Source organism: Octopus sinensis, linkage group LG11 (assembly GCF_006345805.1).
Source record: "Octopus sinensis linkage group LG11, ASM634580v1, whole genome shotgun sequence".
Lineage (NCBI taxonomy): Eukaryota > Metazoa > Mollusca > Cephalopoda > Octopoda > Octopodidae > Octopus > Octopus sinensis.
Window position 1 is genome coordinate 28,402,019 of NC_043007.1, and position 12,420 is coordinate 28,414,438.

The window sequence follows — 12,420 nt, forward strand, 5'->3', positions numbered from 1 at the left end:
ACTTAGCTCAACAGGCTTATAAGAAAAAGTCATAATATTTAACTATTTCTTTTATTTGTTTCAGTCATTTGACTGCAGCCATGCTGAAGCACTGCCTTTAGTTGAACAAATTGACCCCAGGACTTATTCTTTGTAAGCCTAGCACTTATTCTATCAGTCTCTTTTGCTGAGCCACTAGGTTACAGGGATGTAAACACACCAACATCAACTGTCAAGCGACGGTGGGGGGACAAACACAAACACTCAAACATATACATATACAGGGTACATAAGGTATTTGAGGACGTACCTTTTTGGGGTCACTGCAGCATATTTTGCTCACTGTATAATCTTTGTTTCAGAAAATAATAATGGCAGACCCTCAGCTTACTCAAGAAATAAAGAGGCATGCTGTTATTGTGGTTATAAAGTCTGAGCATAACAATTTAGAAATATCTTGAGTTTTAAAAGTTTCCAGATCTTTCATCTACAAAGTTTGTAAGGAGCTAGAGACTGAAGATGGAAACGTATCACCAGTATCAAAGCATAAAAAGCATTCTAAATGTTCTGAAATCATCAGAACACCTGAATTTATCCAGTAAGTTCAACAGACCTTTCATTACAATCCCAGAAAGTCCATGAAGTTAGTTGCAAAAGATCTCCATGTGTCAGAAGGAAAAGTCAGAAATGTTGTCCATGAAGACATTAGTTATAAGTCTTATATGATGAGAAAAGGTCAATTTTTCAGAAAAGCAAAAGAAAATCACTACATCAGATCTAAAAGGCTCTTAAACAAACTGAAAAATTCAGCAGAAGATTTGATTTGGTTTTTCTCTAATGAGAAAAACTTCGACCAAGATCAAAAAGTTAACAGAAGAAATGACAGATGGTTATGTGCAAATGTTATGCATACAAAATTTCCTGCAACTGTCATGGTTTTTGGGGTTGTCAGCAATGAAGGACATGTGATGCCTCCTTACTTCTTTCCACAAGGCCTTAGAATTAACTCTGCCACCTACATTGATGTCCTGGAAATAATTGTTAAGCCCTGAATAGACAGTGTATGCAATGGAAGGCCATATATGTTTCAGTAAAACTCAGCACTATCTCACATGACTCTAGTAACACAGGAATGAATGGCTGAAAATTTTCATGATCACATAACCCCTAACATTTGACCTCCTAATTCCCCAGATCTCAATCCATTGGACTATTACATGCGGAGTGTTGTTGAGAGGGAGGTCAATGAACATGCCCACAACACCAAAGATTCTTTGAAAGCTGCCATAGTCAGAGTAATGTCCAGAATGAACCAGGACCACTTGATTCAAGCATGTAGATGATTTAGTTCTCATATAGAAGCAGTTGTTGAAGCTGAAGGAGGCTTTATTGAATAACATTATAGAAAAGATTTATTTTTATCCCCATAGCATTTTTTGTAAAGTTATTATCTGTTATTATATATCTAATTTTTATTAACATAAATCTGTCCTCAAATATCTTACACACCCTGTATGTATCTATATATACGACAAGCTTCTTCCAATTTCTGTCTGCCAAATCCACTCATAAGGCTTTGGTCAGCCTGAAACTACAGTAGAAGACATTTACCCGAGATGCAATGCAGTGGGACTGAACCTGGGAGTATGTGGTTGGTAAGCAAGCTACTTACCACACAGCAACTCCTAAGCCTATTATTATTAACACTAAATTAATACACATGTACATTCAAATCGACAAATTTATTGTATAAACATTTTGCAATGAGGAGGGAGGCTGGCTGAAACTGAAACTGAAATGGAATACATGTGGTTTTGGCAATTGAGATATTGAAAGAAGGGGGAAACCTAGATTTATTGACGATTTATTTGAATAATAATAAAAAAAACTTAGCTGTTGACTCAGGAGAGAGTGAGCTGTTGTTTCATGAATAGCAAACCAGCAAAGGAATGATATTAGAGGAAACTATTTTCTAAATATACGACAGATGCTGTGCACAGACCCTAAAGTTCAGTCCTATATATATTGTATAGATTATGCTTACCCTTGAAATGCACAGGATAAATACTCAATACAACCAGCTGTTACCTTGTAGCACACATACATACACACACATGTGCATACGTACATACATATGTATGTCAGTACATACATACGCACAAACAAAAATACCCAGTTGTTGATCATGAAATTCCAATGAAGGAACCTTGGATCTAGGTTAGAAACTGGTTCTTACTCTATTGGCAAGAAATCTTGAAATAAAATGAATAATGACATACATACAAACATACATGCATGCATACATACATACATACATGCATGCATACATACATACATACATACATGCATGCAATGGTTGGCAGATACTTTCATGTAATGTAATCAAATGAAGTTTATTTTTCATCACAGTTCGCTTGCAGTCCACATACATCTTCCATCAGTGTTGCAGTGCTTGGATGAAGAAGTTTTTGTCTTGTTGCTCAAATAAGTAAGCAACAGTAGATATGATATCATCATCATTGTGATACTGGTTCCCAGTCAAGTGGGGGTTTTTTTCTTTTTTTTTTTTGGTGTTGGGGAATAGAAGATAGTCAGATGGGGTTAAATCAGTCGAATAAGGAGGGGAATCAACCAGTTCAAAGCCACAGTTACACACTGCATAGACAGACAGACAGCCACATACAGTCAGACAAACAGACGGTCAGGAAGACAGACTTATTATTCCTACAAAAAAGATACATGTAATATAAAATCTCCCTTGGTATTATTGTTGAATTCTGAAAATCTTGATTCTGTTTGTTGGTGAAACTTAGTCTAAAAGGATTTTTTGAAGTTTGTAAAAGTGGATTTTGCTTTCTTGACTGTGATGTGAGTGTTTTATGATAACGATTGCTGTTGATGGGTTGTTTACCAAGACAGTGTGAGTTGAAAGAGAAGGTAATGTCCTGGGAAGAGTTGTCATAGGTTTGTGTGTGGATTGTTTAGGATATAAAGGGGAGTTAGTTGTGATATCACTTCTTGTTACCTGTGCTATTTGAAAACCAAATGTTTAATAAAATGAAATCTTCCAATGGTGTTTGGGTGTGCAACTTAGTGGGGTGTTACAAGAAGAGGAGAGTCAGGTGGGAATGGATATTGTGCTAGTTATCAATCATATTCCTGATTTTACTGTTGTTGTAATGTAAATATTTCTGTCCAGGTTTTCAGAACTTCCTGACTGAGTCATTGATTTATCTTCACTAGACATTCTTGAATTCAGCAGCAAAAATATTTGTGGTCTACCCTCACTCACTTCTTCATAACAGGCTTGTATGTCTACAAAGTACATTACTCATATCATTATGGTTCTAAAATCTTTCTTTGATCCAACATCTATATTCTGTCCATTACAACTAAACCTAATTCTTGATCATTTTAGTTTGTAAAAATATTTCTGTTGATTTCTGATGGTAAAAAAAAAATGATGAAGCTCAAATTATTTTCATCATTGTATGTGGGAGGAGGGGGGGTACAATTGATTGTATGTGGCTGAAGGGGGTACAATTATCACTTAATAATAAATAGTGGTACAGGAATGAGTGCAGTGTTGTGTAGTTGTAGTGTGTAGTGGTGATTAACTCTGCCTATTCAGCTACAAGTTGATAACTCCAAAACTGAAATACTTAGCTTTTGGCAATGCATTCTACAAAAATACTCAACAAATATCAACTGATTGCTGGTCTTCATCTTGGAAGTACTTTCCCAATGTTTTCTGAGTTGACATAAAGGAAAATTGCTTCTACTGGTGACAAAGATATTCCTCAATAAGGGCAACCATAAACTTATATATTTCTTTATTGATTTCCTTAATGTCCAAGTAATGAGGAGAAAGAGAGATATGAGGTACTACTGGCAGTTCACTGATGTAGCCACATGCCAGATGTTGTAGTCTTTCCTCAAACTATGACACCAGTAATCACCATCAATATTTAACGTCCATTTTCCATATTGGCATGGGCCGGACAGCTTGACAGGGGTCTTATGAGGTTCCACAATCTGTTTTGGCTTGGTTTCTATAGCTGGATGCCCTTCCTAAAACCAATCACTTTACAGAATGTACTGGGTGCTTTTTACATGGCACCATCACCAGTGTTTTTTATGTAGCACCTTGGTTTTAGGATCCCAATTCTGTCGCAGTGGGTGGGTCTTCTTTACAGTCCCAAATGATGAGAAAGTCAATATAAGAGGTATAGAGAAAACAGCAAAGTACCAAGACCTGGCCACTGAATTACAAAGGCTATGAAAGGTGCAGGTAAAATGTATCCCAGTAGTTATATGTGCATTAGGATCTATACCTAAAGATTGGAACAGATAGATAAAGGAAATAGGCATAAAACCTAATTAAGTGCAACTCCAGAAAGCATTGTTATTAGGGACAGCTAGGATACTTAGGAAGGTCCTTGGTATCTAAGGTTACTTGTTGTAATCCGATGTTAAAATTTTTTCCAACAGTTTAATTTGTTGTATGTATATGAAATAATAATAATACTAATAATAATGACAATCACACAGATATTATGGAAAGTGACAGCAGGGTACACTTCGAAAAGTGGGGGAAAAGTTGAATCATGTGTTGCATAGGAATGACATAGATCTGTTGTAAGAGTGAGTGTGAAATAAATGGTGTGGTCTCAACAGTGGAGATATTCTGTAATGATGTTAGGAAGAAATTTGGGATTAATAAGTGTGGTGTGCTTATCATAAACAAAGGGAAAGTAATGTCAACTGATGGTGTAGAGCTGGCTAACAGTGAGAGAATTAAGAATGGTGAGGTGGATGGATTTAAGTATCTGGGTATTTTAGAGTGTGACAAAATTAAGGAGTGTGAAATGAAGGAAGGCTTTAGGTGAGAATACCTCAGAACCAAATTAATTATGGAGAATAGATTCAATGGAAAGAACAAGATCAGAGAAATGAATACATAGGCTGTCTGCTTAATGTGATTTGGTGCAGGTGTTGTTAATGGACAAAGAATGAGCTTGAGGAAATTGATGACAAAGAGCAAAGGATTGCACATTAAAAGCAATGTCAATAGATTGTATGTGTCCAGAAACAAGGCTGGAAGAGGGCTCATAGGATGCAAGATCTGTGTTATCGATGAAGAAAACTGTCTGGGATGGAACATAAAACAACAAATAGATGGCACATTTCTGTAGGTCTTGAGATGTGAAAAGACTTGCTGCCACTAAACCTCAAGATAACATTTCTGTTAAGTAAATTAAGATGCAATAGCTTGGCAGTGGTGGTAATGATGATGATGATGATATTGTGGTCAAATAAATTGTACACAAGCAGTGGATCTTATACAAGGTAAACAAATAAATAGATTTGAATTTTTATTTACCCTTGCTATTATTAACTTTCATGTGACAAGAAATATGTTAGGTTGTATGGTAGAATATGTCACAGCTGGAGCAAACCTCATCCAGTTTAAAAGTTTGACATGATTAGTAACAGAGATAACCAAGATGAAATCAGTACATTGGGTTTAGTTTAGGAATAAGTTTTAAGCTGTTGACTCCTGTCATATAAGTGTCAGTATGATTATACAATGCAACACACGAAAATTTCAAACTTTGTAGCCGTGTCAAACCTATATCAGTAGTAGTAGTAGTAGTAGTAGTAGGGAGCTGTGCCATATATCAGCATATTGCTGACCCCCAACCCCCCCCCCCCCGCCACATTTGTTGTCGATTACCTACTACTGGCAGATGACATCTTTGCCCCACTCAGGCAACAAACCTTCAACCCATGGGTCTCTTTCTTGGGTAAGTTGTTGCTAGTGAGGATTTTATGAGGTCAGAGTACAAACCCTACCTCAACCTCTTTTAGTCACTTTTTACGATATGCAGACGAAACATTGAGTCTATTCTTTGATATGCCGGTTTCCACACAATACTAGAGCAATGTAAAATGCAATGTTTTGCTCAAGAAAACAACACACTACTCAATCCAGGAAATGAACACACGATCTGACGGTCATGAAAGCAACACACTAACTACTTGATCACATACTTTAACAGAATAGAAAAAATAATTTTTTTTAAACCCGAGATGCAGAAAAGGTTTTAAATGTACGAGAACATAGTTTTATTCATCCATATGATACATGGAACAATATGGATAAAGTTAGTTGAGGAAATATAAACACTGGTAGAGTACAGTTCAATAAGAGTACAAAAATATACCAAACATTTGAACACCTACAATCAGTCATAAAATAACATCTAATATTGCCATTACACTTTTCAACAGTAAAGGACATTGCAGGAAAGTATAACACAAGAAACACTTGAATACAATTTATTGAAATATAACACACAGTAAGAAATTCAAGTATATTAAACCCAACCCTGGTGAATACCACATCTCATCCTAGTGTCTATTACACATACACACACTCCCGCTTTCATTTTCTCTGGTTTCTAACTACATCTCACTTCAGTGTCTATCACACCCAACCCTGGTGAATACCACATCTCAGCCTGATGTCTACCTCATCTGACAGTAGATGAGATCCAGTGGTTGGTTGGTTTTCTCCACATTGTTATTGTCTCAGGACTGATTTCGAAATTTTTCAATTTCACTCACCATAAAACTGATGGAGTCTGAAGGTTGCTTGTATGCCACATTCATTACCAACTCCTGAATAGAACAAAGAGAAAGAAAATTCATTTAATACAAAAACAGCTAAAGGAAACTGAAGTAATCATTCATTTCTCACAATTTATTAACATATGCATTGTGTACGTTCTACGAGTACATGCGTGGTCACACAGTTTAGGAGTTCACAATCATCAGGTTCGCTGATTGATATCATCAAGTGACACCAGTGTCTTTAACCATAACTTGAGGAAGCTTTGTGAGTAAAATTGTGTAGAAGGAAACTGTTGGAAAACCAATGGATTGGTTGTAGTTGTATAACAAAGCTAGCTTGTCATACATCGTGTCAAATGATTCTTCCTGAGTATTACATAAAAGATACAAGTGTTAGTACCCAACCACTAACACTATAATTCAATCAAGAAGAAGTTCAGCTGATTGAACAACTGAATTTCCATCATTAAAACCAATATAAGATTTATCATGTCATGGCTGTGTACTACAGAGTGGAAATGAGGAAAGCTTTCACTCCTCATGGCTTTCATTTTCAGCAGAAGTCAGGGAGAGAAGAATAAGCTCAATGAGGTTTACTTGCTTCCAAAAGAATGTGGAACTTGTTATTATGTGATAGGTTCCAAATACTGGACTGTTGGGTGGAGCATTATTCATTCCATAATGACACACCTGAGAGAAGGTGGCCCTCAAGCCATTCAACATTAGGGAGGCTGAAGTCCTCCAGAAGTGTGTGCAGGCTGTTATCCAGGTTGGTTAATACTTCTTTCATTTTCTGGGGTCTCTCTTCAAATGAGTCCCCATGGTTTGGAGCATCTGGTGGGCGATATGTAGTACATATTACTATTTTCATCTGTTTAAAGTGTACCATCAGTTTGAGTGTGACAGTAGGACCACAGGCGTGACATCTTCCCAGGTGTACATTGCTACTCCACCATGAGTTCTTTCTCTCCTATCAGTTCAAAACACTACATACTTCGGTATGTGTATCTGAGCATCTGATACGTCCATGTTCAGATGTGTTTCTGTTAGTGCCATGCATAATACTTGATTGCATGTCACTAAGTCTCTCATTTACTGGGTTTTGCATTGGTGAGACATTATGAGGGCTCCTGCAGTCCAGAAGGAATACTGGTGTGACATACAGGGTGCCAGGAGTGGCCACTGTCCTGACATGTACAGGTGTGTTAGAGGCAGCCGTCCTGGATCCTTTATTGTTTGAAGTGGTCTTAAGTGCTGGTATGTGTTTCTTAGACTTGCTGTCTATTGAAGCCATGTCAGCTGCCTTACAATCCTCTATGCAACCTCCAGCAAAGCTCATTGTTCAGCAGCTGCTGTCTGGACTACATCCACGGTTTATTTCCTCTTAGGAGCAGTGCATGTGCCATCCAAACATTCCCATGGTGGTGGCATTGCATCTTCTGCCCTGACCCTGTGTTGTTAGAGGCCATTCTCCGTGGTCTTCAGGTGAGTGAAACAAGTATTGCTCACATAGGATTTGGGATGAGCAAATCTACAGCCTATCCCAATGTCCCCATGCCAGCAGGCACTTTCTATTCCCCTTTCAGTGAATCCATAAATTGGTGCATTATAAACATAAAAAAGTTATTGGTCCATTGACAGTTTTGGTTGAAGGCTATTCTGTAGAATAAAGACAGTTAAGCTTTATTTGTAATAAACAAAAACTATTTTGATAGATTTAGGATTTGGTAAAATTCTAGAATGGAGAGTTACATTTATAATTTGTTTTCTAGGGAGTGTTTGAAATAATATGAATGCAAAAAGAAAATACCCACACACATATACAGACATGCAAAGACACACACAGACTAACATAGACACAAACAGAATTAACATATGGCAAAGTAGGGTTTTCCATTAACAAGTAAAATCTTTTGGATGCAATTCATGGTTTCTATCGACCCGGTTTCATTGACATGACTTGATTCTATGGTAAATAAGATGTTACACCAGAATTGAACTTAACTTTGTGAAACAAGCATCTTAAACACTCAATTAAACGCGTGGGCGCGCTTGCAGAAATATTTTTAAAAAGCCAGAAATACAGACAGAGAATGAGGTGGGGTGGGAAAAACACCTCACCTGAAAAAGCGAGAACAAATTATGCTTATATAAATATCTGTTGGCTTTTTCAAACGGATTTTCTGTCGTGGGAACGGTGTTGCGGACGTAAGTTGATTTAGCAGCGCTATCATTGCTCGACATCTGTATTAATCTGTCAACAGATTCGATCCCTTGTCCTCCTACACTACTGCTAGTTTCTGTTCTATTTATGGACCATGTTTTGTCGTTATCAGCTCCGTGTTGCAGTGTCTCTGCATCACAAGAAGACTGCTTCAAGTCACCTTCGTCAGCCATGTTTGGGTAACCTAGCAACAGTAATGTAATCAATAAAAGCGTTTCCTTGGTAACGTAAACAATAACAAAGATCAACATGGTAGAAATAGCAGTTAGATCTCCCTCAAATCACACCATACAGTCTTAAAAAAGGGAAAGGCACACTGGATATTGTAGAACCCGATGCATTCTAAGGTGATATAAAATGTAAACATCGCGGGCCGAGGTTCGAGACTAGCGCATGCCATTTATAGTGAACTAGACTACTAGTGGCCCGTTGGGTCACCGGGAAAGTCCGAGTTTCCCAGCAACAGAGTTTTGTTTCGTGTTTTTTTTTTTCCTTTTCCATGTTATTTTGCATGCTTTCAACGGACGTGACATCAAAATCAAGCGTAAGCAGTTCCTTTCCCCAGAAAAAGGAAATATTTGGCTGCTATTTCTTGCACGCCCTGCTACCACGTAACAGGCATTTCGGGTCCTTTATCGCAAATAGCTGTTACATGGTAGCAGGGAGTGCTGGAAATAGCAACCAAATCTTTGGAAGTGAGATATGTTGAATGTACTCGAAATAAGCATACAGAAAAAAGTTATTTCACACTGAGGTTACGAACGTATCTTAAAAATTAATTTTAAGATCTGTGATTGAGATGGAATAAATCCCCGGATCTTTTACGAAATATTTATGCCAAAAAGAATTTTTGTAATGGTATTCACTTGAAAATAATTTTAAAAACCATTAAAATATTGTCAGTTTAAAGAAAGCTAAATATTAATACTTATTGTATAAACAACTCACATTTTTGAAATCCCATTCACTTAAAAATATTTCTAAATGATACATTGAAACCCCGATGTCTGGCAGCTGACTTGGCAGACACCTATAAAATTATTAACCATCTTACAAATAATAACTCTGAGCACCTTTTCAAACAACACCTGTCTAACACCCATGGACATGTTTACAAAGTCAGAAAACAGCACAGCTCCCATGACTTTAGGAAACATTTTTTCACGCTAAGAGTTGCTCAAGTATGGAACAAACTGCCGGCATCAGTTGTTAGTTGCCGGAGCACTGCATCCTTCAAAACTTCCATGCTTCCTGAGATTCGCCAACACTACACCTGATTTTCTTCCCTCCATACACACGCAAGCATGTATCTGACTCTGACAAGTTGTGGTGCACCTGAGCACTGTATACAATAATTTCATTATTATTTAAAATATTATATTTCAGAAAAGCGAAAATAGAAACATTTTTTGTTATCAAGTCATTGTATAATCGAAAGGGATGAGTTGCTTCCCTTCCAGGATCAAGTTAATATCGGAGACTTTTACCATTATGTACCGTTTTGGGTATTTATACTCCGGAAACCCTTACTATCTTCACAACCACTTATCCAATTTACGCGAAATTTGTTTCATTCTGCTCGTATTTACATTTCAGGGAAATAATTCATAGTATTTTCCCATTATGCGCCAGTTTGTCTGAGTAACATTACAAGCAAGTAGGCATGATTCATTCTGACTTAATATATTACTAGATTATCTGTGACCTGTTGGGTCACTGGGGAACTCTGAGTTTCATACTTTATTTTTTGTCACAAGTTGGTGATCCCTTGTGATGCAAAGTGAGAATATTCAGCAATCAGTTCACTACCCCAATGCCACAATTTGTGAGAATGTGATCAACAAAATCTAACTGATAATGATTTCATGTGGTAAAGGTTCTAGCAAGGATTTCATCGTTTGATATGCTTCTTTCTGAGCCTAACCATCAGTGTACCTTGATTACTTGACAGAAAGCTTGGAGAGACCGTTGAGAGACAACAAGATGGCAAACAGATGTGGACAGCTGACCCATGCTGGTAACAACCACAATGAATGATCAGTAACAATATTCAGCAGCTAACTTTTTGACCACTACTACAATTACACCGAGAAGTGTTCAAACAACCATAACATTTTGTGATTTGCAGTAAATGATATTCATGTGCAAATACACCTATTCAAATGCAACTACTGATCCACTGGTAGATATGACACCAACTCAGTGGTGTCCATGTATATGACTATTTATGAGTCACTCACTCATTCACTCAGTTGCACAATTAGCTGCACTCATCTGGTTCACACACATACATGTGTTCTCTTCAAACTTCTTTCCAAGTGTTTTTGCAATATTACTAACATTTAACCAGCATTTTTAGTCTTGCAGTTCCCCTCTTCTAATACACATTCCTTTATGCATTTCACATCTGCAGTTCCTGCACTAATCTCATTTTGTTCAATTCATTGTGAAAGGAAATTTCGGTGACAGGAGAGTTATGCAGTGGGCATATTCAGCAGTCAGATCACCCAGTGTCACAATTTGTGAGAATATTACCCACATGATCAACAAAATCTGACTGACCAATCATGACTTCGTGTAGAAAAGGCTCCAGCAAGGATTTTATCTTTTGGAATGCTTCTTGCTGAGCTTAACCATCAGTATAAATTCAGTGCACCTTGACTTCTTGACAGAGAGCATTGAGAGACAGCAAAAAGACAAGGAGAGCTGCTGACCCAAGCTGACAACAACCACAATGAATAATTGGTGACAGCAACACAACAACCAGCAAACTTCTTGACAATTGCTGCAGTTCTTTTAGAACAACATTCAAACTCTCTCAACATTTTGTCAGTTATAGCAATGACAGGCATCCATGCTAGTGGAGTGCTGAGAGCATCATCCAAGCGAGTTGCCAGAGCAGCTGACTGGCTTCCAATCGGGTGGCACGTAAAAGCACCGTTCGAGCATGATCATTACCAGTGTCGCTTTATTGGCACATGAAAAAATATTTGAGTGAGGTCATTGCCAGTGCTGCTGGACTGGCTCCTGTGCAGGTGGCACGTAAAAAGCACCATTTGAGCATGATCGTTACCAGTACCGCCTGACTGGCCCTCGTGCCAGTGGCACATAAAAGCACCCACTACACTCTTGGAGTGGTTGGTGTTAGGAAGGGCATCCAGCTGTAGAAAGTCTGCCAGATCAGATTGGAACTTGGTGCAGCCATCTGGTTCGCCAGTCCTCAGTCAAATCGTCCAACCCATGCCAGCATGGAAAGCGGATGATGATGAAAAAAAATTGTTTATCATAATGTCAACAGCCTTCTGTATTCTTCATACAAATGCACAATTTCCAGTAGTTTGCAGACTTCTCCTCTATGCTTGTTGGTTTACAGAAGACATCACAGCAAAAATTATATAATCTTCTCAAAGTCCTCAATATTATGTTCAGTTAGAATTTTAAGGGAATACATTAACTAAACAGGAAAATATTGATTCCATAGTGAAAGAAGGTGATGATTCAGTGTGCCACTACCTTAGCCAAGAGTGTTAAAGACATTTTCTTAACTGACAACATCATAAAAAATCTGCACCAGCAATCTA

General features: G+C 37.7%; 1 protein-coding gene across 5 annotated transcripts in view; it reads right to left on the bottom strand.

Annotated features, from left to right (window-relative positions):
• Nucleotides 1-6,080: 6,080 nt before the first annotated feature.
• The window catches only part of LOC115217480, a 32,137-nt gene continuing 25,797 nt past the window's right edge, over nt 6,081-12,420 (bottom strand). For 4 of the 5 annotated variants that reach the window (XM_036507271.1, XM_036507269.1, XM_036507268.1 and 1 more), the window contains one exon: nt 6,085-6,663. In XM_036507271.1, the coding sequence (XP_036363164.1) occupies nt 6,574-6,663 (90 nt within the window). In that variant the 3' untranslated portion in view covers nt 6,085-6,573. Of the gene's footprint in view, nt 6,664-12,420 lie in introns of all 5 variants that reach the window. The other variant, XR_005001195.1, reaches the window with a different exon arrangement.